The 25438-nt window shown below is 37.7% G+C and overlaps 1 protein-coding gene across 4 annotated transcripts in view; it reads left to right on the top strand.

Annotated features, from left to right (window-relative positions):
• Window positions 1-25438, top strand: part of Tmem117 (transmembrane protein 117) — a 517186-nt gene that overhangs the window by 479285 nt on the left and 12463 nt on the right. For all 4 annotated transcript variants that reach the window (XM_045153094.1, XM_045153093.1, XM_045153095.1 and 1 more), the window contains one exon: window positions 21585-21714. In XM_045153094.1, coding sequence (XP_045009029.1) covers window positions 21585-21714 — 130 coding nt within the window. The remainder of the gene's footprint in view (window positions 1-21584; window positions 21715-25438) is intronic.

The following is a 25438-nucleotide window of genomic DNA, read 5'->3' on the forward strand; positions in this document are numbered from 1 at the left end:
GATATTCTATTTAAATCAAATATGAAGGATTGGATAAAACAATCACTGTATATTTATGGATATTGTGGCATCTTCTGACCATAATTATGGAACAAGAAGAATGAATCTTTGATATCTGTTTCTCCTAATAACACAATGCTATGATTCAGAGGTAAAATGTCCGTGCAAATCATGTGTCTCAGAACTTTGTCCCCAAATAGTGGTGCTACTTTTAGAAATAATTTAGGAAGTAGAGTCTACCTGGAGGAACTATGTCTCTGGAGGATGGGTCCTATGAGTTACAGCCTTGCATGACCACTCTGCTTCCTGTTCTGGAGAAATACGGGAAGCCACACTAGCACCCTGATACCTGGATCAAGCCAGTGCCCACTATCATAGCTTTCCAGCCAAGACGGACTGTATCACTGTACATCATGCATTAAAGTAAATCCTTCTTCCCTTAAATTGGTTCTGTCAGATATTCTGTCTTAGCAATGACACAAACAATGAGCACACTAAACTGGTACCAGGTGTGGAGACACTGTGATAAATATGACTATGCGATTCAAAAACCTCCAAAACTGTTTGTGAGGATACACAATGTCAGCTATGGGGAGGTGGAGCTGCTGCATGTGCTCAGGAATGGGCCCATGGGCAAATGTCCAACATAGATCCCTCTGGGCATCTTGTAGTTCTCCAGGCAGTCTGGTGCTGTTCCTTTGAGAGACATTCTGGCCCTGTGGGTGGTGGCACAATGTTCACGTCACCATGAATAAGAACTGGATAAAATTGTTGTAAGGAGAGCAGATGGTAGATGTTTTTATGGCCCATGATGTGTTTCATGTGTGTGTGTATATATATATATGTGTGTGTGTGTTTGTGTGTGTGTGTGTGTGTGTGTGTGTGTGTGTGTATGTATAGTATTTCAGCACTTTTTCAACTATCTGTATTGATCAGGACTTCCCATACTATTTTATTAAGGACCTTGGACTACTGTATATGAGTTCATACACAGATTTATCAGTTCTGCTTTCAGGAGTGTGATCAGGACTCGGTATGATATTTGTAGTAGATTGCTTTTGTCCTTCAAAAAGGCATAAGCTACAGCCATGTACCTCCTAACAATCATTACCCAAATTTTGAAAAATTTGGAAGAGAAAAAGAGGTTGCTGAGGAAGGTTTTCAGAAGCATATCACAAAGAATAGAAGTTTGAGGGAAGCCAAAGTCTGCAAACTTTTCTGGATGACTGTGTCTGTCACTATTGTCTCTCGCTGACATCAGACCACAAGTTCTTCATCTTTCTCCAGATAAACTCAATGCAAATGACTCACCAGAAAGCCATGTTGGGACAGCAAAGGCATCCTTTCCTGGGTTGGAAACATCATGCTCTGTCTCTCCAGCATTGCTTTATTACCCAGACCCTATCATGTTAAGCCAATCCAATAACTCCTCTTTTATAATGTATCTAAGGCATATCTTGGTGCAAGGTATGTGGGGGGGGGGGCAGCTGGAGAAAGTTAGCTGCTAAGCAGTGGACTTTATGAGTTATGTCTGGCCCCAGATCCATGAATCCTGGTCTGCAGCAATGTGAAGAATCCCAGACCAAGCCCATCTAACTGCTATGCCTTCCATGACATGATAGTTTACCCTTAGACTGTGAGTCAAAATGAACCCTTCCTCCCTTAAGGTATTTCTTCCAGGTGTCCTGTCACAGTGAGGAAAAACCTAAGTAATACAGATAACTTAAAATATCCCATTGACATTCAAAACAAAGAAGTCTTAAGATAACATAGTTTATTAGATTGCTATGCATTATGCTTGCATTTATAATATACACATACGTTACTCATGTTGATCCTTTATGTGCTTCCACCCTGCCTCAATTTATAATAAAAAGTCTTCTTGGGATGGAGAGATGGCTTAGCAGTTAAGGCATATGCCTGCAAAGCCTAAGGACCCAGTTCAATTCTCCAGGTCCCATGTAAGCCAGATGCCCATGGGGGTGCATGCATCTGGAGTTCATTTGGAGTGACTAGAGGCCCCGGTGTGCCCATTCTCTCTCTCTCTCTCCTTCTCTCTGTCTCTAATAAATGAATAAATAATTTTTTTAAAAAAATTAAAATGTCTTCTAATAAAATATATCAACACTTAATAATCTATGCAATAACAGTGATAGAAGCACAAACCTTGCCAGTATATAAGCTTCAAAGAAACAGAAAAGTTGTGATTTTTAAGCAAGTTGCAAATTCTGATAGATTTTACTAGGGACCCCTGAATAATCCCCAAATCTCATGCTAAGACATGAGAATCTACTGTCAGAGGCCCTGAGCATTATGAAAATATCCTTAGGTGAGAGCACGAGTTATAAGTATATTAAGGAAACAGCATTCATTGATAGAAATATTCTAACTTTAGACTCAAATATGCATTGGCTATAAAATTTCTTTTTTAAAATTTTGTTTATTTGAGAGAGAGATAAAGAAGGAGAGAGAGAGAATGAGTACACCAGGGCTTCCAGCCACTGCAGATGAACTCCAGATGTATGCACCACCTTGTGCATCTGGCTTATGTGGTTCCTGGGGAATCTAGCCTTGAACTGGGGCTTAGGCTTCACAAGCAGGTGCTTAACTGCTAAGCCATCTCTCCAGTCCTGGCTATAAAATTTCCAAGATGGCCATAAAGCATCTCAGCTTAATGTACATCTTAGCTTGATTCTTTGGCAGGCTTTGTCAATGACTTAAAGGATAAACCCAGGCCTACTGCCATCCCTTCATTTTGCAAGGAATGTTACACAAGATATCCTTTTCCTGTGCTCCAGATAGCAAAACAGTATGAGCAAACATAATCTGAACATGAGCTACAACATTCCAGTTTCATTATATCTATGAAACAGAACATATTCGCATGACAACTATCTTCTAGGTGAGCAATTGAAATATTTAGATGGAGAAAGTATCATGAGAAAACGGATATGCTGAGCAATGATGTCTCCTTACTGCTCCGGAAGCAAGTCCTTATTCACAGCTGATGCATCAGCTGCTGTGCTGCTGTACCGCTGCCCGACATTGGGCCAGCTGCTCAACTACTCTCATGATCTCAGCTTACTCCCAGATAAAAGACAAAAATCCTAACTGCCTTATGTATTTTTATCTGCTGATAGTATATCACTTACTGCACATTAAGTTGTCCATATACTGAGTACAAAGCAAGTGCATGGAAAGTGTTTATTTGCTTAGTTGGAAGACAATATAATTTCCTAAGTAGGATTTATTTCTATGAAGAATTCTCAATCAAGTAAATGGGAACAGAACAGTTTGGGGGATATTGATTGAATGTCATTGGTGTATTTCCTAGTAGTGATTTATTGGGCTCTCTGGGCAGGTTCCTGTAACCTCTGTGGCTATCATTGTCTATAGCTATAAAAGTCAGAGCTTATTGTATTTATTCATATGCTACTTCATTTTCTTTGAGAATATATACTTTACATCTAGTAAGCATTCCATAACTGTTGAATTATTTCCATAGTATTGGGAGGCATACTAGGAGAACTTGAGTATACCACTTGGGAGTACATTGAGAAGTATAAATTTCTCATTACACTCTTAGGGCCACAAGGAATCTATAAACCAAGCTCAGTGTAGCAACACCAAGCTTCTCTGAATGGAATTTTGGTAGTATAAAAACAAAACATTACTAACATGCATGAAAGGTTTAGCTCCAGCATGTATATTTGTTTTACAGACAGACATTGAGAGTGATGATGTATCTCTATAGTAGGTATACAACAAGGAAAGCAATGTGTTAGGCTTTTCTTTGGCCTTGATCTCTAAACTAAAAAATAGTTTTAGAAAAATCTTTCAATTCACTGAGAATATAATTCTGAAACAATAAAATTTGCTTAATTCTTTCCATCTGTCTAAAATATCACAATGTATCTTGTTTTTCTAGTCTTACTTGGGAGTGGCTAATTTATCATCAGAGCTCAGAGGATGAGCATTCTTGACCCAAAACTCTCTGGAGACAGATATGGCAAGTATGATAGTCCAGGTTCATTACTCCTCTGGCTTTACTTTTGGTCACATTCTTTCATTGGTGGTCCCTAGGGTCAGAGGTAAAGCTTCTGGGGTTGTTCCAGAACATGAAATCTTTACCAAGAAAATGAAAACAAGGAAACTGCCCTGGCAACAAAACTCAGCTCATTGTTTCTAAAAGTCTGCTGCATTTAAAATACAATGAAATTAGCCTAGTTCTGCTTTTTGTATGTAAAAAGTATCTATTTAACTTTCTGAACATGATGGTCCGAATATTAACTGGAACAGCAGTATTATTGGCCAATAAGTGTGGACACTGCCAGTGGCAATGGACACAAGCTATAAACAGCCAGCATATCAAAAAAAAGTTTAATCATAGTCACTGCAAAGGCAACTGAAAAGATGAAGTTGAAACCTCAGCTCTCAGAAGTTCCTATTATAACAAAATTCACTTTATTTTATGTGTGTGAAATGATTTGAAAATGTCTCTCCAATCAATACTTCTTTAAACTGCTTGTACTACGTTTTTTGTTACCTTTTCAATATTTGTAATTTTTATTTTATTTATATATGTTTTCATTTTTATTTATTTATTTATTTATTTATTTATGGTTTTTCTAAGGTAGGGTCTCACTCTAGCTCAGGCTGACCTGGAATTCACTATAGAGTCTCAGGGTGGCCTCGGCCTCGAACTCTCAGCAATCCTCCTACCTCTGCCTCCCGAGAGCTGGGATTAAAGGCATGCACCACCATGCCCGGCTCATTTTTATTTATTAGAGAGAGAGAATGGACGTGCCAGGGCCTCTAGCCACAGCAAACAAACCGCAGATGCATACCACATCATGTGCTTATGTGGGTCCTGGGGAGTTGAAAATTGGTCCTTAGGCTTCACAGGCCAGCACCTTAATCACTAAGCTATCTGTCCAGCCCTGTGAGTTTCATTTTTAATTAAATTTATCTTTAGCCAATATATAGCTCCATTAAAATGTATCTACTAACAGGGGTATGCTGTGATATTTCAGTATTTGTCCATATTGTATAATCAAGTTAAACATTTATATCTCACCGAGTAATCAGGCTAGCATTTCTCATTCAATTTTGTTTTAGTGTTTTGAGATAGACATGCATCCCAAAATGGCCTTGAACTTACTACATAATTGAAAATTGACCTTGAACTCCTGATCCTTTGGCCTCCGTCTCTTGAGTGCTAGGATTACAGGCATGAATCACCATGACTAATTTATATGGTGCTGGCTGTCAAACCAGGGCAGAGTGTATGCTAGAGAAGCACTCTATCATTCCCATTGCTCACTTATCACATCTTTATTGCAAGAATATTAAAATTGTTTCTTCTATCTTTCTTATTAAGTTAAGCAAGTTTTATTGTAGAAAAAAACTGTAAAGCAGAAAGCTCCCAACTTGGGTGGGGTCCCCAGCAGACTACCATTTTTTTAGCTTTCTTTTATTTTTTCATTTTTTTAATTTTTTTGTTTATTTTTTATTTATTTATTTGAGAGCGACAGACGGAGAGAGAAAGGCAGAGAGAGAGAGAGACAGAATGGGCATGCCAGGGCCTCCAGCCACTGCAAACAAACTCCAGATGCGTGCGCCCCCTTGTGCATCTGACTAACATGGGTCCTGGGGAATGGAGCCTCGAACCGGGGTCCTTAGGCTTCACAGGCAAGCGCTTAACCGCTAAGCCATCTCTCCAGCCCTTTTTTAGCTTTCTGAGTACAGTGCGTGGACTGATCAGCCTCTCTCCATCCTGCTCCCTAGAATTGAACAAGCCCTGTTAAGTCCTCAACTTCTATAAGACCAGTGGTTTTTAGATGCCACACACAAGTGAGATCACACACTATTTGTCTTTCTATGCTATTTATCTCTAGTTTCATCCAAGTTATTGCATATGTCAAGATTCTAATGTTTTTGTCAAGTCTAAATAGTATTCTGCTGTCTATACAGTATTTTCTTCATCTTCTCACCAGTTGGTGAGTTTTCTCCATTCTTGACTATCGTGTTGCGATAAACATGGGAATGCAAATATTTCCCTCAACACTGTTTTCTTATCCTCTGACTGTACACTCAAGACTGGGATTTCTGGATTATAAACTGGTTTTACTTTTAGCTTTGAGAAACTTCCATACTGATTTTCATAGTAGCTTTACTCATATAGATTCCTATCAACAGTGGACAAAGGTTCCCTTTTGACCATATGTTTTTTCAAAATATTTTATTCATATATTTATTTATTTATTTATTTGAGAGAGACAGAAGAAGAAAGAATGGGCACTTCAGTTCCTTTAGCCACCGCAAAAGGACGCCAGATGCATGTATCACTTTGTTCATCTGGCTTTCCATGGGAACCGGGGTATTTAGCCCGGGTTGTTAGGCTTTGCAGGAAGCACCTTAACTGCTAGGCTATCTTTCCAGCACCCTGTTTTGGTCTTGATACTAAGTATACTTGATACTAGGTTGGAATAGGGTGATACAACATTATGGTTCTGATTTAATTTCCTTGAAGAACAATAGTGTTAAGCATTCTTTTTAATATCTGGTGTTCATTTCTATGTCTTCCTTTGATAAAATGTATATTTGGATTTATTGTACTCTTTTTCTTTATAGATTTTCTTGGCTGTTGTTTTTATGTTCCCTATATATTCTGAATAAAAACCTTGGTTAAAAATTTAGTGAGCAGAAATCGTCTCCCATTCTCTGTGTCATCCCTTCCCAGTGATGAATGTTTTCCTTTTCTATCTAGGAGCTTATTTGTTTGATAGAACCCCACTTGTTTTAGTTTTTTGGATTTTTAGGGGCATGCCCATTCCAACATCCTGTAGTCATTCCCTTATTTTCTTCTGTATTTTCATTGCTTTCTGTCTTACATTTAAGCCTTTAATCTACATAAAGCTGAATTGTGTAACTGGTGAGAGATTGGGAGGGGGGATCTAGGTTTATTCTTTGCATGTGGACACCCTAGTTTCCTGGCACTATCAGTTGAAAAGACTCCTTTCTCCAGTTAGCTCTGCTTCTCACCTTGTTTTCATTTTAGTCAACTTCTGTTCCACAAGTAAGCTTTCCCTGGAGCTCTGATTTCTTGTCAGAGAAGCATTGCTCTTGTTATCAAACACCATCTTCCTAAAATCATGAGCTTATTTGTTCCCCAGTACAGGGTCCCTTCAGTTTGTTTCTTCTGTTGTATGGAGCTAGGGCTAGTCACACGCTGCACAAGCACTCTGCCACTGACCCCTTTCTAAGACAGAATGTCACTGTTACCCATCTAGCTTTGAACTCACTCCATAGACATAACAGGCTTAATCTTGAAATTTTCCTGCTTCAACTCTCAAATACCTAGGATTAACACTCCTTTCATCTTAAAATGCTTTTTAAACCTGCTTTTAATGCACAGTTCTCTGGTGTGTTTGGTTCTCTCGCTTCTTTTCTAAATTCTAAGTACTGCAGTTTCTCAGTGCTACATCCCTGGCTCTTTTCTCTGGCATTCTATCCTTCCTTTTCAAGTGACTTCTATCTAATTCTGTGTTCTTAAGTCAACAGGTACTCCAGTTGTTCCTCATCTCTACCTCCAGACTCAGCCTCTTCCCTGAGCTTCCCAACTGTTTATGTAATACTTTGTTTGGACGGTGTCTTAGTCCATCTTCTGTTGACATAACAGAAAAGCACAGAATACATAATTAGTATACAGTAGCAGTCTATCTGGCTCACCATTCTGGAGTCTAGAAGTTTAAGAACATGGTATCAGCATCTGGCAAGGGACTTAGTGCTGTTTTATACCATGGCAAAAGTTCATTACTTCATTGGTTTCATGTTGTAGGACCTACCTATTTATACAGTAGCAGTGATATTTAAGTGACGAAGTGAGTTCGCTGGGAAACATTCAGACTATAGCTGATATACATCCAGCTTTTCCATATTAGCATGTGCATAGTAACTCTATAGGACTTTGTACCCTTTTTTTTTTTTTTAACCTTCATAATGTGTGCCACTTCCTCAAACTCCTTCTCTGCAAATACTGTTAGAATTTACCGGTTGCTCAAGCTGTTAAAAGATTGAATTTGAAATGCCTTCAAAGGCATCTTCATCTGGCCATCCATCTACCATTCTTTTTTTTTTTTTTTTTTTGGTTTTTCGAGGTAGGGTCTCACTCTGGTCCAGGCTGACCTGGAATTAACTCTGTAGTCTCAGGGTGGCCTTGAACTCACGGCGATCCTCCTACCTCTGCCTCCCGAGTGCTGGGATTAAAGGCGTGCGCCACCACGCCCAGCCCATCTACCATTCTTTACAGCAGCATCTCACTCCTCACCTAGCTCAGCATTCCCTCACTGGACTTTTTCCCTGTTATGTACAGCTCCCCATCACTGCCCCTCCCATAACTACTCTGGAGCAGAGCCATATCATTCCTCCTCTAGAGAACACATTCTTCTCTCTCTAGCCAGCATGATCTTCCTCCAGGGATTTGCAGGGTTTTCTCTCCCAAACAGATCAGCTCTTCATATGAAAATCATCCTCACAGAAATTTACTTTTAACTGAAGTAGCACTCCTAGCCAGCTCACTTATTTTATCCCCTTTTGTAATGCAGAGGACTTATTGCTATTTAATATCATATAATATTTTCATTTGATGGTAAACTGGTCTGTGTCCTCAATTAGATTATATGGTCCACTGAGCAATATTGAAAAAAAGAATAGTCGCAGAAATGAAACCATTGTGATGAAGCTTAAAGGCCATTTACCTCTCACCCATGTGACATTTAGATTCACTTCTTTTTCTTTCCATTGGTTGTGAATATTTTTATATTAAATACCATTTTCCCATTGAAGCTAACTATCAATATTTTTTTCATGGAGAAAAATGACCTCAATATTAAATTAAAAATTTACCAAGGACAATAATATCTACTCCTTGACAGTATGCAATTAATTTTCCAATATCGCTCATGGGAGAAATTAGTCATTGAGACAATTGAATGTGACCACTGCTGGCAGTGTGTGTGGGGTCAGGACAGATAGTACAGCAATGACATCGTCTACCAAATACAACAAAGCACAGAATAATCAGAGGATGTGTGCTATTGTCCTGCAGCTGCTGCCTAGAAAATCACATGTGTGTGCTGTCTTAATGAATTTATTCTGCTAGATTTCACTCTTTTCATATGAGAGGAATGCCATTTTAAGTGTAATAAATGTCAACTTTCATATAGTTAACATTGATTCTTCTTGAGAAGTCTTAAGTAGATCATATGGTTTGGTAGCTCATGGAATTTTGTCAAGAATGCCCCATTGCTGCCAGTTTCTTCATATTTTGCACAATCTTTAGTTCCCTGGAGCTCCTTGAAGCCAGTGGTTCACTCCCTCACTGTTAACAGGAGTCTGTAAGATGTTAAGCACTCTCCCTTGTGCTGGTGAACCACATTGCCCCAGTCAGAGTTATTGATTTTCCATTACTCCTAGATGCCACACGATGCATTTCCATTAGTGTAAACACTTTTAAGGCTGACTTTTATTTTGTCCTTCATCAAATCAGCCTGCCAGGGCAGGGAATCTGTAAATGAGGCCCAGTGTGTTTCATCAGACTTGTTTGTTTCCACTTTGTTGCTTGGAGGGATGATGCTTTCAGGGTCTAGATGTGCTAAAGCTTGTTTTTAAAAACCCACTGCTGTCTTGCCAGAGCCTTGAGGCAAGTTCTCTTAAAAGTAATAGATAGCACTTAACTTTTCAGACCTGCTGTAGGCTTTTTTTTTTTCTTTAGGTGCTAAACTAATACATCTTACTGATATGTGTTGTCATCAGAATTAGCTTGGAAAATGCACATTGGCTGTTGTAAGAAAACATATTGACAATAAAGGAAAGACATTAAACAGCACTGCAAAACTCAGTCATGATTAATTAAATTGCTTAAGCAACAGCCATTTTGAGAGTTCTTCGGTATTTCAGATTACACAGAAACACAGGTAAGAATCATGTTCTTTAAAATACTTCAAGTCAGGGTTTAGAATTTGATTTGGATTTGTTTTACTGATGAATGAGGTCTGCTACCTTTACAATAGTTGGCAAAAACCTTCTTTGACTGGAAAGATATGACATTTTCCCTGAAGATTTAAAATATTTTAGATAGCATATATGTCTCTAAAAGGTTATAGAATGCATTTGATATTCTTTGAAGAAAAGTGACTATGACAAGAAAACGAGCATGCAGCATGTAAGCACAGGGTAGATTTCAGAGAGCATCTGAGAGGCCTCCTCTCTGAGTACCCCCACTCAACTAACACAGGGTATTTCTTATCTTTCAATTTGTTTTAATACTCCTGTAGGTTTTGTGCTTTGCAGGAGACGGTCGCTCCACCTTTTCTTTTTCATAGTTTATATCCTTGTTCTTATTTTCAAACATTAATGAACATGTTACACAAGTTTCTTTTTCTTAACTGGATGACAAAATAAATATCTTGGCTCATCCCAAGCCATGTTTCTAACCAAATTTCCAAACATTTACTGCCTCATCTTATAATATTTTCACTTAATCTCCACTGTCTTTGTGTTGTTTTTTCTTTTATTAAAAATTTTTAGGGCTGGAGAAATGGCTTAGCAGTTAAGGGCTTGCCTGTGAAGCCTAAGGACCCCGGTTCGAGGCTCGGTTCCCCAGGTCCCACATTAGCCAGATGCACAAGGGGGCGCACGCGTCTGGAGTTCGTTTGCAGAGGCTGGAAGCCCTGGCGCGCCCATTCTCAATCTCTCCCTCTATCTGTCTTTCTCTCTGTGTCTGTCGCTCTCAAATAAGTAAATAAAAAATAATAACAATAAAAAAATTTTAAACATTTTTATATATTTGAAAGTAAAGAGATCACTGGGGAATTGAACCCAGGCCACCAGTCTTTACAAACAAGTGCTTTTAACCTGCTAAGCCATCTCTCCATCTTTCCATTGTCTTTGTCTAATAATCCAGTTTTGTGTCTCCTCATAGTCTTTGAAGAGTGAATTAAGATTTGCCTACTATTTGCATGAGTTTAGTATACATGGTTAATAAAAGCAAAACAACAAAATATATCATAATTATTAATCTTAGGGTAATGTGCAATATTTATTGTGTTGATTCTGTTTACCTAAATTCATCCTGTGTTTCAATTTACAGGAAACTCAAAAAGGATCATTGTACAACCTTAACTTTCTTGAGTTAACAAATGTTTGATTTCTTCATATATGCTGAGCCATGTTTCATGTCAGTGAGTGAACAAAACAAAAAAAAATCATCTAAGCTCCCTAGAGCTTCTATTTTAGTAGGAAGATTGGCAATGAACAAATAAAATAGTAAAGACTAGTCTTCCAAGGATTAGTTCAGATAAGTGATACTTTGACGACTTTGCCAATTAGAAGAAGCAGAGGATTGCTAAGGAAAACCAGGCACTCTAGTTTCTTAGTAGGACTAATAGCACCCTAAGCTTGAGTATCGTTCGTTAGACCACTGCTGCTCACCATCATGTACAATCCTGTTGCTAGGACACCATTAAGCATAGACACATCATAAGATGGGAATATTGGACTGGAGAGATGGCTTAGCAATTAAGGCACTTGCCTGCAAAGCCTAAGGACCCATGTTCAACTTTCCAGATCCCATGTAAGCCAGACACATAAGGTGGGGCATGTGGAAGGTCATGCATGCACACAAGGTGGCTCATGCATCAATACAGTGGCTAGAGGCCCTAGTGATCAATTATTTCTCTCTCTCTTTTTCTCACTCTCACTCTCTCTCATAAAAATGGTCAGTCTTTAGGCTTGCCTTAAAAAAAAAAGAAAGAAAAGAAAAAATATGGGAATATTTGTAGTAGAATGGTGTTCTGATATTCATAGATATAAGTTCAGTTACGAAACAGAGATAAGCAAAAAACATATTTTAAAGATGACTTGATATCACTGAGGTTTAATAAACTAATACCTAAAAAGATAAAAATTAACTTGGATAAAGTTGCTATTTTAAAATTGCTAATTTTACACTAAAGGATTGTCATTTTGGGAAAAGCTAATAGAATATATTTCTTGATTTAATAAAAATAATAATAAATACCTAATTTTTAACCCAGAAAGTACATTTTTCTTGTATGACTGCTTTATTTTCAGGGTAGAACGCTAACTGTTGTTGCATTTTTATTCTATAATGCTTACCTAAATAGAATGAAGAGTCTTCATTTAATTTGGGAAATTAAATGCTAGTCAGGAAATTCAAATCCATCTTGTCTTCAAGGCTGAGTTCCTTTGAATAGCACCAAGATCTTTTCTTTGACCCTGTGACTCAATGAGAAAGCACTAAGAAATGATGAATTCAGAATATCCTGAGACCATGTTGCCTACATATCTACTCTTGTCCTGAAATTCTGCCCAAGTGTGCTCCATGAATAATAAGCGATCAGTAACTGATTCTTATTGCTACAGGCAGGAGTGATAGTATATAAGCAATAAGATTAGACATAGATCATGATTCTCCTCATGTGTTCTATGTGTAAAATCTACTCATACGAATGAAAATTAGCTGTTTCTCATCTACAAAGCATATGCAGAGTTGGAAATATATTTACACTGTGTACATCATCATGAACTGATGAGAACTCAAGTATCTTAATACTATGTGCCTGAGTAAGTCTCACATCATTGAATCACAAACTGACAGAGCTCTGCAGTTATTGCTGGATTTAATAGCAGAGAATAGTAAGGGACTTTGAATTACTGAACACTGATAACATTTTTTTGAAGGACAAAGTAAGTCAACATTTCATATTATGCAATTCTAGGATGAGGTTGTCTACCCTAAGCACATTTTGCCTTTTCATGCTCCTAATTTATTGTTTTCAAAATACCTGTTTTACATTTATACAGAAAGAGAGAAAGTCATGACTCTACTAATACTTACATATAATCTTTGCTTTAAACTACCTTCACAGTGTCAATGCCAAGACAATCTTAGTGTTCACTATCAACCACTCATTCATCTAAAATCAAACTCAGGGCATTGAGCCTTATTAGATGCCAACAATCCCTGAGGCAGTTGCTTCCTACTCACAGTTAAAGTTGGTCCTGTTCACATTAGGGTCAGATGAATCAAATAACAGCCCTTGGAGGAGAGTTGTTTAAAGCCCTCGTGACTAACTCTTAGTGAGAAATGAGCTAGTGAATATGAGTGATTCTCAATTGGAACACACATAGCAGATGAAAAGTAACTCTAGCTGGGTGTGATGGTACACGCCTTTAATCCCAGAACTTGGGAGGCAGAGGTAGGAGGATCTCCAGGAGTTTGAGGCCACCCTAAGAACATATAGTAAATCCCAGGTCAGCTTGAGCCTACCTCAAAAAAAAAAAGTAATTCTAGGACTGAATTCAAAGCAGAAAGTAATTTCACATTTTATGGTTACAGACAACCTGGATTAGCATACAATATATATGCCAACATATATTCTTTGTAGCCATATTATATCTGGGCTCTGTTTCATGGATCCTATGCTACCTGAGACTGACTTAACTTCTCTGAGTCATCTGTGCATAGATGGATTAATTATCTAGACTACATTAGTCATTTCATAATACATGCTTATATTAAAGCACCATATTTTTCCCTTAACTAAGTGTATATAATTTTCATGAGTATGCTTTATTAAAACAGAAGAAAATTTTATTAATACTTTATAAATATATACATATAGAGTAAAGTATATATATATGAATATGTACTGTATGTGACCATTATAAGTACTCAACAATTTGTAACTCAGTTATCTATGGATCTTCTCTGCCTTTATTTGCACATGTTGCAGCTCACTGTCCTACATACATAGTAACGGTTCTGCCCTCCCTGCAACATTAAAATCTCCCTATTATCTCACCACAGCTAGACTCATGTAGAAGCAGCCAGTAAAATCTCATTCCTCCATCTTTCTCATAAGCCACTGCTACATGCCACTGAGGAAGGTGCTCAATCCTCATGGCCTTCCATGAGTGGCCTCTGAGAATTCTGCTCTGATCAAAGTCCCAAACAGTGTCATGCAATGGATAGGAGAAGAAAGGAAATGTCTTGCTTTCTTTAACACAGCCAGTGCACAAAATATCCATCCATTTTTTTCTGCTTCTCTCTCTCTCTCAAAAAAAAAAAAAAAACTAAACAAAACAAAACAAAACAAAACAAAAAACAAAACCTGCTTGGATTCATGCTAGGAAATTTCCCCTGATATTGACAATTTCCATGTCACAATCCTCAGTTCCCGTCCATGTAACAATTGCTTTGCACATCTCCTGTTCCCAAGAAGGGAGTGAGATTAGTATCTTAAACACAGATATGGAGATGAAGTGACTGAAACCCATAGGAGTTAAGAATGCTGTCATCTGTCATTGTCCAAACTCAGTGAAGTATCTGATGTTCTACCAGCTTCAGAGATCCATTTTGCACTAAATGATCTTAGAGTGTAGCAGTTACTAATATTACCTTTGAATTCCAAATCAAATTAGGCTAGAACTTCCAATTATACAAGAATAATGACTCTGAAGATTTATATAAATCAGGGACTGGAGGGCAAAAATAGAGAAAACAAAGTTGAGAACTTTTAAACCATAATGATTATGAAAAATGAAATAGAAAGGTGGTTGGGAGACTTTGTGTATGAGACATCTCTTTAGTTTAGCCTATTTTAAAACACATCTTACATTGTAGCAGCTTCTTTTCCAACACACACCATCCTCATATATCACTAGCATCAATTCCCTTATTTGATATCTTTTTTAAAAAGTATTTTATTTATTTTTATTAGATATGGACATATTTAGTATGTAAACAACACATGTTGATACCATCCTTTTCTTCCTCCATGTCCCTGTTCTGAATAGGCCTTCCTCACTGGGGATGCAGGTCAACCCCATGGAGATTGCAGGTCATGCATTATGGGTGCAGCAGTCAGTTATGGGGGAGAGGCAATGTCTCTGTGCAAAATGTCCCAACTTGTGGCTCTAACAATCTTTCCTTGTGCTGATATCAGATGCACTAAGAAAGCAGCACTCTCATTCATTTCCCTAATTCCTCTGTGGTTTCAGCTGGGGCCAGGGGTCGTTTATCTCCTCAGCTCCAGCTCACCTCTGTAAAAGAGAAACAGATTCTCCAACAGAGTGAAGTCAGCACCAGATAAATGGGATAACCCTTATTATTTAAGAGAGTATTTAAAGGGTAGGCATTCTTATAACCTAAGATTAGTGGGAGCTTGTCAATGGAAAGCAGAATCATTATATGAATATGATTCCGACTTGTTTCCCAGTTCCAGATATGGTTGCTTTTCCAGTGAGAAGATCTCTTAAACAATCCAAGAGAAGCTGGTTACCCACCATGGCTGTGCACCACTAGTGCATTTGTGTGAGCATCCCTCAGGCGGTTTGCTTCTGAGTCAGTTAGACTTTGAGTTGCTTGGACAGATGTTGGCCAGTTTCCTCCGGTAGCTTATATAGCACTAGATGGACTAATTGTCTGGGGACTGGCTCTCTTCTGAATTCCATCCAGGTCTCTTCATGGTCCATGTAAACAGCATATGGTATATTCAGCAGTAGGCTCTTACCATTAACGTCTGGTAGGTAACCAAGTGCTTTCACAGATGTCTGTCTTATTTGTTTTGGGAGATCTGGTATATCTCTGATCAACAGCTCAATGTGGATGTAAACCACATCCTGGTACACGGTATTTATAGGCTACTGCCAAGGGAAAGAAAAGAAGAAGACAGAGAAGAAAAAGAAACAAGTGACAATTAAGGTTAGGTATCATCTCACCCTCTCCAGGGCACTTTGAGTCAGGTGCTTCCCCTCAGATCCTCTTGAGGGTTCCACCTTTTAGGCTAACTTCCAGGATATAAGATTCTATGGTACCAGTTCAATTAGGGGTCAGTTTTGTGTGTCCCCTCCACCTCTCCCCCTCCCCCAAGCCCTGCCCTCCCTATTGTCCAACCCTCAAGATGCTATTCAGGTATGTCAACAACTCGAGCTGATACAGGTTAGGAACCACAGATGAGTGAGACCATGTGAAGGTTGTCCTTCTGTGATTGTGTGAGTTCACTTAGAATGATCTGTTCCAAGTTCAACCATTTTTCTACAAATTTCATTGTGTCATTTTTTTTTTTACTGCTGAGTTGAATTCCATTGTGTAGATATACCACATTTTGGTTATCCATTCATCCAGTGATGGGCACCTGGATTGATTGCAGTTTTTAGATATTATGAATTGAGCAGCTATTAACATGGTTGAGCAAATATCTCTAAACTGAGATGTGGAGCTTTTAGGGTAAATGCCTACTAAGGAAATAAAAGGATCTGTTGGTAATGCTATATTCATCCTTTTCAGGAATCTCAATATTTATTTCCATAGTGGTTGTACTAGCTTACATTCCCATAAACAGTGAATGAGGGTTCCTATTTCTCCACATCCTCATCAGCCTTTGTTTTCATTTGATTTTTTTTTAATGCTTGCTACCTTTACTTAGGTAAGTTAGAATCTCATAGCTGTTTTAATTTGTATTTCCCTAATAATTAGGGACCCTGAACATTTTCTTAAGTGTGTGTTAGCCATTTCTAATTCTTCCTCTGAGAACTCCCTACTTAGTTCACTGCCCCACTTTTGGAGTGGGTTGTTTGATTTATTTTTTAGTTTTTAGGTTTTTTGGGTTCTTTGTAGATTCTAGATATTAGGCTGCTGTCTGTGGTGTAGCTGGCAAAAGTTTTCTTTTGGTTGGTAATCTAGTGGCTCTGCTTATGATATGTTTGTCTGTGAAGAATCTTTTTAGCTTCATTAGATCCCATTGATTGAGCACTTGCTCCTGAGCTACTGGGTCCTATATCATAGAGAGTGCCTCCTATTTTTTTTTTTTCTTGCAGTAGTTGAAGAATTTCAGATCTTATATTGAAGTCTTTAATTCATTTGGATTTGATTTTTGTATATGGCAAAATAAGTGGGTCTAATTTCAGTTTTCTACATATGGTCATCCAATTTGTCCAACAGCATTTATTGAAGATGCTGTCTTTGCTCAAATCTACATTATTGTCACTTTTGTCAAAGATCAAGCAGCTATGGTTACTTTACCTAAGGTCTGGGTCTTCAATTATGTTCCATTGGTCTTTGTTTCTGTTTTTATTCCAGTACCATGATGTTTTGTCATTATGGCTTTTTAATGTAGTTTTAGATCAGGAATGGTGACACTGCCAGAGATTTTTTGTTTGTTTGTTATGATTTGGTTTGGTTTCTTTTGTTCTACTGAGGATATGTTTGAATATTCAAGGCCTTCTGTCATTCAATCTGAATTTTGAGATCATTTCTTTCCAATCTCTGTGAAGAATGATGCTGGTATTTATATTGATATTGTATTAAATCTGTATATTACTTTTGGTAGAATCGTCATTTTCAAAATATTAACTCCACCTATCTAGGAGCATGAGTAGACTTTCCATCTTCTCAAGTCCTCCTCTATTTCTTTCTTGAGTGTTTTAATATTTTCATTATATAGGTCTTTCACATCCTTGTCTAGTATTATTCTAAGGTATTTATTTTTTTTGTTGTTGCTATTGAAAATGGGATAGCCTCACTGATTTCTCTGTGTATTTATTCTGTGCACAGAAAAAAGCTACTGATTTTTATGCATTGATTTTGTATCCTGCCACTTTGCTGAAGGAATTTATCACCTTTAGAAGTTTTGAGGTGAAGACTTTCAGGTCACTTATGTATAGGATCATGCCATCTGCAAATAGTGCTAACTTGACTTCTTCAGTTCCAATTTGAATCCCTTTTATTTCTTTCTCCTGTCTTATTGCTTGTGCTAGTACTTCTGGCACTATGTAGAAGAGCAGAGGTGACAGTGGGCACCCTGTCTTGTTCCCGGTCTCAGTGGGAACTCCTTGAGTTTTTCCCCATTAAGTATTATTTAGGCTTTAGGAGCTTTATATATAACCTTTATTGTGTTAAGATAAAAACCCTCCATGCCTATTCTTTTCAGGGTTTTGATCATAAAGTGGTGTTGTATTTTGTCAAAGGCCTTCTCTGCTTCAGTTGAGATGATCATGTTGTTCTTATGGTTAAGTTATTTATGTGGTGTGTTATGATGACTGATTTCCATAAATTAAACCACCCCTGCATCCGTGGGATGAAGCCTACCTGACCAAAGTGGATATTGCTTATGATGTGTTGTTGAATTCAGTTTGCAAGGATTTTGTTCAGGATCTTTGCATCTAAGTTCACTAGGGATATAGGCCTATTGTTTACTTTCCTTATTGCATCGCTGTCTGGTTTTGTATTGGGATGGTGCTAGCTTCATAAAAGGAGTTGGGACCCATGGAACTTGGACCAGGGAACTGTTAGGAGTCAGAAAACAGGGGTCTGGCCCACTCACTCCACATACTGTGCCTGCCCTTGCACTATCTGAGCAGGGAACCCAGACCAGGGAAGTGGGAGGAGCTGGGAAACAGGTGTCTGGCCTACTCACTCCAGACTACCATAACTACCTGTACACTGTCCGTGCAGGGAACCCAGCTCTTTGGTATCTTTTTTAAAAAGCATTGTCATTTTCTAGATAAAGACCAAGTCATTTTTATTCCCTTACCCCTCTTCCCTCCACTTCCTGTTTCTGTCACTCATCTTTTTATCTACAAGAAGAGATGCGAAATAATTGTGAAAGCATTTTTCAGTGAATGAGGTTTTGACCACAGTCCAAAACAAATCTGTAGACATTGCTTTCAAACTAAAACCAATTTCACACCCAGTACAAAACCTGAATTTCATGGAGGGAAAATTAAATTGGAGCCTTCAGAAACATCCTCCTATGAAGAAGTTGATTCTTATACAATGGTTCAATTGAAATTGGAATTGGAAGGAATATTGCCAGGAAATACTCTCTACCATCAACCAAGAAATAAAAGGAGAATTAATCTGTTGATAATACCTGTGTCATTTATCTAGAACAAGTGGAAGTTACTCAGGTTGTCCACCATCTTATTTGTGAAGCACCTTTCATCAGTTTTATTTTAGTAATCAATGTCAGTTTCCCTTGCAAGGGTTTTCTTCATAATGCAACAATAATGGCATGAGAAATGGCAGATGCTATCATTCTTCAGTTTCAGCAATAGAATACAGCTATTATGGCCAATATATTTTATTAATATTGTAGATCAAAATATGCCAAATCCATTCATCATTATTCATTTATTTTCTGGGATTACCAAGTCATGTTATTATTTGCTACTGCTATCTGAAGAATGAAAGGTGAGCCAACAACAGATTCGTGCAGGAGCAGAAAGTGTCATGTGGCATTGTTTCATTTTCCTTTGTGTATACGCATTTCCTGTTAGCAGTTGAAAGTGACCCATTTATCAATAAATTGATAGATGCTGAGGACTGCCACTCATATAGTCTTTCTTTCTCAAAGCTTGTGCTCTCTTAAAGAAACCAACCCATATCAATTGCTATATCCACGTTTGGGGTAAATTTTACTGTTTTAATTTGACTTAATGTATCTGAATCTCTGTATTTTATTCCTGACTTTTCATATTGAAGTTGCTTAAAATATTCAATAACCATACATCTGTTAAGTTGGTGATCAAGTAGCTATTAAAAGTGAAATTGTGGAGCTGGAGAGATTGCTTAGTGGTTAAGGTGCTTGCCTGCAAAGCCAAAAGACCCAGGTTTGATTCCCAAGAACCCATGTAATCCAGATCCACAAGGTGGTGCATGCATCTAGAGTTCATTTGCAGTGGATGGAAGCCCTGGCATTCCCATGCTCATATTCTCTCTCTCTCAAATAAAAAATAAAATATTTAAAATAAAAAAGTGAAATTGGGTATCTTCATATTTGTGTACCCATCTCAAATGTTTCTTCAGATCTAATGTATCCTTTCACATGCTTGAAATGAATTTGATTTGGTACTTTAAAACCAAGACACCCAAGTACACCTTCCTTGGCCCCAAAAAGTTCTCATCCTATGTGGTTTTTGCCTCCACAATGAAGAAATAACTAATGGCCATATGAAAAGCCTCTCAGTACTAGTCTTTTATGCTATAATACCAGATTGTCCATGTTTTGTCACAAATTGATCAGAACTGCAATGTAGTCAGTGTCATTTGGCATTTAACCATGTCAGTAAAAAATCATGGTTAATGGGGACCTTGCAAGCAGTGCAAAGGTGAAGAAGACAGAAATCCAGAGGCTCCTAATAGCTCATCACTGAAGTAGACTTTAATCACTCCCACCAAGGCTTAGGGAATATTGCAGAAGAGAGGGCAGAAAGACTGTAAGAGTCATAGGTTGGGATTTCATGCCTAGATGCACTGCCTCCCCCCAATAACTGACTGCTGCTCCCACAACACATAACCCACAACCCCACTGAAGAGGGGCCCTGGGGAATGGGGATAGGAAGGAGGGAAAAGATGGTATGATGTATCCGTACCAAATTTTTCCTTAATAAAAAAAATATGAAAAAAAATGGTATGGAAGAGGATGGTTGCTTAAAGGCTGGCTTGATGGTGACGACTTTGAAAAAGTCACCTTAGTATGAAAAGACCTTTAACTCAGTGGGCATATATTTCAAAAAGGTCCACATAACACATTCTGAGCTGAAAGCTACCTCTGAGTGACTATACATGATGAAAAAAAAGAATCCTTCTGGTTGTAATTACCAAAATGTACAGTTATTGAAGTGAATGTTACCAAGCTAGGCTTTGTGGCATAAGGAGGAAAGGTTATTTGGCAGCAGTATGCCTGGGTTAATAACAATCCTGAAAAAGATGGGTGCATAAATGTGGACTTGCTGGTTTGATAGCAGTTTCATACAAGTAATTCCTAATGGTTGCTGAAGGCAGAAAATCCATCATTATTGTGGTGTTTTTGCAAACTACCAAACCAGCCTTACACAGCTGAAATCATCAAAAGAAAACTCCTCAGATATCCCAGTTCATTTACTTGGGCAAAAAGAAGCCATCATGAGATTTCAAGCTTCAGAACTCGTTGCAAATTGGGAGTAACATCTGTCACTTGTTGTATAATGTGCACTTGTTCTATAAGGAGGGCGATTTGCATCAACATTATAAAATTTATGAATAATTAGAAAATTTAAAAATAAAAGTATAAAAATGGCTAAGTGAATCAAATTCCATTTACTTCATATTCTTTTATAAAACATGATATCGAAGGATTCACAATTTTGAAAGTAGTATGATAAAATATAATAAATTTTACACAAATTTATGAAATAAGATCATCTATAAATGTCAACATTAATTCTTTACCATGAAGGAGATTACCATGTATAGATAAGTTGCTTATCCATTAGTTTCTCATTACCTCACTAAAGAATAAATCTAAGGATCTAAGTTGTTACTTAATTTTGAATTTGAGTGATACTGCTACATAATGTACAAAATTTATTCATCACTGGATGAAATCCACCAGCGGGATGTTTTTAAATAATTTTAAAATAAGTGGTTATAGAATGTCAATTTTGGGTGTCATGCTGTTTAGGATTGAAGCAAGTTAGATCATAAATATTCTTATATGTTGATTTTTCTCCAACAGGACTGGGAGTTCCCACACTTTATGGGAGATGTTGATGTGAATCTTCCTGGGTTGCACACTCCTCACATGCAGTTCAAGATTCCATTCTTCCAAAAGATCTTCAAGGAAGAGTATCGCATCCACATAACAGGTATGTTACATAACTTTGAACATAATGCATTGTCTCCTATCCATTGTTTACTGGAAATAGCAAACCATATATTTGAGAGATGTAAATTTAATCGTACCTGTCACTCACTTAACAATGCAACATGGCTGGGGACACAATATCATCAAATCAGGGATGTAGGCTACTGGTGACCTTAACATTTTCTGTTTTTAAAAAGGGTATTTTCATATGTATTTCATTGTGATAGACCCTTATTCCCTCCACTTCCCCATTTTTTTCACATCACCTATGTTCTATTACCCTCCTACCTCTCTACTCTTAAGCTGCTAGTCTTCTCCCTCAATTGTCCCTTTCTAGATTCCTATATCTGAGCCACACTCACTCCCACATAAATACACGTATGTAAAAAGACAAAGCTGGGATCTGCATATGAGAGACAACATGTAGTGTTTGTCTAAGCCTTTGTTACCTCACTTAAAACAAAATTTTCCAGTTCCATCCATCTTCTTGAAAATTGCATAATTTCATATTTTATGGTGAATAAAAAATAATATCTATATGTTTTACATTATCAATTGAAGAATATTAAAGCTCATTACATTTTCTAGCTATTATAAATAGAGGATTAACATAGATAACCAAATATTCTATGGTAATATATGGAATCCTCTCAACATATGCCCAGGAGTATTAAAGCTAAGTTATATGGTAGTATATATATTTGAGAAACTCCACACTAATACCTGTAGTGGCTTTATCAGTTGACATTTTCAGAAACAATGAATAAAGTTTTCTGTTCCCACAACCTCATCACATTTTTTGTCATTTGTTTACTTATTTATATCCATTATGACTGATATAAAATGTAATCTCAAATTAGTTTAATTTGTATGTATCCAGTGGCAAAGGACATTGTACCTTTAAAAAATTTGCTTGCCATTTGTATTTCTTCTTTTAAGAACTCTCCATTCAGTTATATATCTCACTTTTTACTGGTCACTTTTAGATTTTAAATTATTTATGTTATTTCCACTGTGCTAGACTGATGGCCAGGCACGAGAATCAGACCTCAGCATCTCCATGTATACTTTTCACTAGGCCCATGCCTCTCCTGGAAATTTCCTGTGTCACTCCTGCCTGTTGTTTATTGGCCAAGACAATGCTGATTTATAGACCAGCAGGGTGGCTACTAGGTCCATAGTCCCAACAGCAACAGGCCCTATAACAGGTGAGAATCACTGCTGAGCCAGGAGAATCTTATGCCTTAGTGACCACGCAGTACTTTCTAGGGCCATAGGCAGAGCCAGAACTCTACAGATGGATAATGTCCCTGAAATAACAAGCTGGGACTGAGCCTTAAGGATACACTCTCCTGAGATGATAGGCTTGTTTGGAGCCTCACGGGTGTAATCATCAAGGTGTTAGATGGGGTTGAAGCCTTGGTGGGTGTTCTGTGGTCACTGATATGGTGGGTAGGGCAGGAGCCTAGTGGATGCACAGTCGTACCTCTTTACAGGGTGACAGGTGCTGGCTGCACTGGCTTTAACAACTGTAGTGTTAGCATCCAACAAGGAGGTTGAAATAAAAAGAATGGAAACAATGATTAAGAAGTTTAAGCTATTTTTTTTTTAAATAAGTCTTAGCCTGGAAAGGAGTGGATCACATTCCACTCACATTCCACTGGCAGTGAGTAGCCCTATTTAGAATAAGAAAAACCTCAAAATGCAGTACCCACAAGAGCACCAAAGTATCAGGTTTTACTTAACACTATCAGAGGGGTTACATGACTATCAGAGGGGTTACAACTTTGATGTAGGTAATTATTTCTTTCATACTCTATCAGCTAGACTACCATGATGTTCTGTGTTAGGGTTTTATTTCCATAGGGCTTAGTTATATTTTCAACTTTAATATATTTTGTGTTTCTAAATTTATGGCTAAGCTAAAGACAATGCTGTTTTTGTGCTCCAATCTGTTCACATGCCTCTAGGGAATTAGACCACTTGCATGAATCTACTGTGTCCCAGCATGCTTGTCCTAAGTGATTCTTTTGTGGATCCTTGGATTTTTTTACTTTCAGATATTTCATGCTTTGAAATGAATAAAATATGATTTTTATAATATTCTTTTGTCACATTTCAATCATTCTAATGAAAAAAAAAAAAAAGATTTCCTGGAGTTTTATAGCAAGAAGCAGACAGTTCAATGATCATGGATAAAGGGTAGCATTTGTTCCCAAGCTGTTCAAATGTAGGGAGTGAATGGATGTGTTTTAAGGACAATGGCCTAGGATCCCACACCTGCTGTAATAAAAACTGAGGAGAAAAGTCTGTACTTGCAACACCGTCTGTGCTGCAATATAAAAATAGACTGAGCACAGACAACGTTAACATCTGAGGACTGCAGAAAATTGTTCTTTCCCACCTAGAAATCTTATTCTTTCTTTCTTTCTTTTTGTCTTTTTTTAAAAACTATGATGCAAACTTCCTAAATTGGAGAATGAACTCATGAATAGGGAAGATGTGTCAGGATTCTTTTCCTATTTAAAATGAATGAGGCTCATCTATTAAATTCACTCGGTAAATCAATCAATTTGAGTTCAGGTCACATAGTAGTTTCAGAGTCCCCACTTAATCTCTATAGCATGCTACTCTCTCAGACTTCTGAAACAGCCATCTCACACATGGCATCACAATATCTATCAGGGTGGGCTTCGTCTGGACCATCTGTTCTTGCTACCAGCTCTTGTCTCAGGCCATAACTGCATGAGAATTGTCTCTATCAGAATTCCTGTCAAAAGTATACTGCTTACATACAGAATACTGGCTTAAGAAAGAAAATAGAGGAAAGAATTGGAGGCCAAAATGGGAGAGAGAGAGAGAGAAATGAAACCTAAGCTGTGAATAGTATTCAAGTTAGGGAATTTTTTACATTACTTTATTATCTACACTGCTAAATCTAGAAGAGGAAATTCAGGGTTTTCAATGTCTAATACTTCTGTAATTTTGAGTTATTTATTTCAAATGAGAACACAAAATAACAGCTAAGAACTGTATATAGTTTATTGGAAGGGTGCCACACATGCCAGACATCCTGAAGCTGCAGAGTCATTTCCTTGGAGCTAACCAGACCACTGTGCATCTAAGAGAAGCAGATATGGAACACCAAACTCTGTCCTATCAAGGATTATTTTCTAAAAATTAAAAAGGGAGAGACTAAGTTTTATATGTGTATGTTTATGTGCTTGGCCAGAAGTCAGTAATACAAAGTAACTATGGCTTTAGGCAACGATTGCTGAATTGTGTTGATTGACAAGTGATTGCACTCTAGCTGCAGTGTTCTGACACAATAGGTCTAGAGAAAGAACTAGGAAAGAACTTCAGATGATGTGGATATTTTAGTAATGTTCTCTTCTCATTTAGACATAAAATATGAAACTAAAATGGTCAGAAGGCCTTCCTGGAATTTGCCATGCAAATGATGGCTATCTGTCCTGGGAAGGCCTTGGAGGACTCTAGGATTTAAATTCCCACAGTGAGATCATTGGGGCAAAGGGCTCCACTATAAACAAATTAAATACAATTTGTGGTATATCCACTTTTTTCACATATACCCACAGATCTGTGAAAGAAAGCATGGGGAGATGACTCTGTGGGTGATGGTGTAAGCTTGCAAAGCCTGCTGGCTTGGATTCTATTCCCCAGTGCCCATGTATGAGACACACAAAATAGCACATGCATCTGAA

Source organism: Jaculus jaculus, chromosome 6, assembly GCF_020740685.1.
Source record: "Jaculus jaculus isolate mJacJac1 chromosome 6, mJacJac1.mat.Y.cur, whole genome shotgun sequence".
In the NCBI taxonomy this organism is placed as follows: Eukaryota; Metazoa; Chordata; class Mammalia; order Rodentia; family Dipodidae; genus Jaculus; species Jaculus jaculus.